This window comes from Echinops telfairi, unplaced genomic scaffold, assembly GCF_000313985.2.
Source record: "Echinops telfairi isolate 266 unplaced genomic scaffold, ASM31398v2 ScPeMD7_18;HRSCAF=68, whole genome shotgun sequence".
In the NCBI taxonomy this organism is placed as follows: Eukaryota; Metazoa; Chordata; class Mammalia; order Afrosoricida; family Tenrecidae; genus Echinops; species Echinops telfairi.
This window is the reverse complement of record NW_022103915.1, coordinates 4,867,224-4,869,560: the sequence shown is the minus strand read 5'-3', so window position 1 is coordinate 4,869,560 and position 2,337 is coordinate 4,867,224. Positions and strand designations below refer to the sequence as shown.

Below are 2,337 nucleotides of genomic sequence, written 5' to 3'. Positions count from 1 at the left end.
CCAAGACCGCGGCGACGGCCCCAGCCCGCGGGCGGGCGGGGGTTCCCGGGTCTCCTCCCCCAGCGCGGTCTGGCGGGGGAGGCCAGGAGCCCAGGGCCAGAGGCCTGGACTGCTGGGATCCCGTCCCACCTCCGACCTGGGCCGGGCCAGGGGAGGGACGCCTGGAGCCAGGACCACGTAGAAATGGTCTGGGGACTTAGTGTGGTCCTGGGGATGAAGGAGAATTGAAACCCAAGCTGGGGCGGCAGGGGAGCGGAGAGGGGGGAGGTCACCTCCAGAGCTCATCCCTGGCGCTCACCCAGGTTATTTCCCCTATGCCCTTCTGGGCCAGCGGACTCCCCAACTGATGGGATCCGTCTGGCAGGGCATGTGCCTCACTCCAGAGTAAGGAGCCCTGCTGTGTTTACCTCCTGAGGGTGGGTAGCAGGCTCTCTGCCCTTGAATCCTCACTCCCACCCTTATCACCCACAAGGGGATGTGGGACCCACTTCCACAGAGCCTTGGATGTCTGGTCTGTCCACTGCCACAGGTCACCCTCAGCACTGTCATTTTTCTGAAAGTCTAATGATGCTACCAGGTCCCTCCCCTGCTGGATAGTCCTGGGCCCTGCTAGGCCTGTGCAGAACACCCACTCCACGGAACCAGAACTCTGGGGCTCAGAGATTCTGACAGCCTGAAGCCAACAATTGGACAGGGAGGCTACTTTTTGAGGGACCTCGGATCCCTGGTGGAGTATTGGGTTATACATCAGGCTGCTAACTACAAGGTTGGCAGTTCGAAACCACTAGCCGCTCTGAGGGAGAAAAATGAGGCTTTCTACTGTAATTAGTGACAGTCTCAGAAACCCACAAGGGGAGTTCTTCCCTGTTCCGTAGGGTGACTGTGGGTCGGCAGCGACTCCTGGCAGTGAGAGGTGTTTAACTTTCAGAGCAGGTGCTCATATCTGCTCTCACTGCTCACACCTCACATACACGCGATCATACGCATCCTCCCCCAGAATCTCACAGCAAAGAAAATACCCGGGCATGCTCCCAGGTGAACCACAGTGCCCACTCCTCCCACAACCCCCTTCGCCACCCTCTCTGTCTGACAACCTCTTACGCAACCTGCATGGCCCCATCTCACACACCCCTCCTCTGCAGGGCCCTTTCTGTCTTTGTGCTAGGAGGTGGCTCCACTTCTGCAAGGCTGTGAGCTCCCTCTGCAGGGCGGGGGTGACCTGAACAGGTGGGATGTATGAGTTAGTGTGGTCACACAGGGAGACCAAAACATACTTACCAGCAGAAGGACTTGAATACAGAGAGCCAATGGCCAAGAAGCTGAGCAGCCAAACAAGGGACCGTGAAGCCAGCCTGAGGCCAGGAACAGTGGGAAGGCTACCCAAGTCCTGGCCTCGAGGGACAGCAGACGTTAGAGTCCCCGGGCCAAAGCGAGGCACCGAACAAGCCAAGGTCAGGGTTTCTGCCCGAGACAAAGCCATAGAAAAGTAAGTGAAGTCGAGCCATGGTCATCGAGTCTGGCTCATGGCAAGCCCAGGTGGTACAGAGTAGCACTGAGCTCCGTGGAGTCTTCTTACTACAGTCCTCGTGGAGGCGACCATCAGGACGTTCTGCCGTGGCACCACGGGTGATTTGAACTGCTCACTCTTTCGGTTAACATTCAAGCTCAAGCTCTGTTTGATGGAGAGGTGGGTAGAAATACCCTGGTGTTCCCCTTCCCCCATCTCCCACCAATCACAGGCGTGGCTGAGGCTGTGGCCTGGGACATGCAGGTGGAAGGGAGCTTTCTGACACACAGACCAGGGCAGGGGCAGAGCTAGTGCAGGGTCTTTAGACAGGCGGCCCAGGGGCAAAAAAACTCAAACTCACCGCCATCGAGTCGATTCTGACTCATGGTGGCCCTATAGGGCGGGCCGAACTGTCCCTGTGGATTTCTGAGACTGTAGATCTTTACAGGAGTAGAAACCCTCAACGTTCTCCTCAAGGGGTGGCTGGTGGTTTGGAATGAATGACCTTACAGTTAACAAGCCCCCACACATAACCACTATGCCACCAGGGGCCCTCAGGTCTAAGAGGCATCTGCAATAACCCATCTTCCCAGCCAGACAGAATAGGGCAATGATAACCCTTCCATGCGGGCGTGCCTAGATGGTGTGCAGGATGACAGAGCACGTGGGACAGAGACATCAGGTTTGGGGACAGTCTCCTCAGTACCCACTGCCATTCCCAAAGGAGTCGTGGAAGATGATAGGTAAGTTTCCTGTTTCCCCCTACACCCCACCCTCACCCCACCCAGCTGGTCACCTGGGGCATCTTGGTGTCCTGCTGACCCCCCAGT

General features: G+C 57.5%; 1 protein-coding gene across 1 annotated transcript in view; it reads right to left on the bottom strand.

Moving 5' to 3' along the window:
• Positions 1-1,874, bottom strand: part of HHIPL1 (HHIP like 1) — a 27,120-nt gene extending 25,246 nt beyond the window's left edge. The window contains exons 1-2 of the mRNA XM_045288077.1: positions 1,869-1,874; positions 130-207 (exon numbers count right to left, since the gene is read on the bottom strand). Of these exons, the coding sequence (XP_045144012.1) occupies positions 130-207; positions 1,869-1,874 (84 nt within the window). The remainder of the gene's footprint in view (positions 1-129; positions 208-1,868) is intronic.
• Positions 1,875-2,337: the final 463 nt, after the last annotated feature.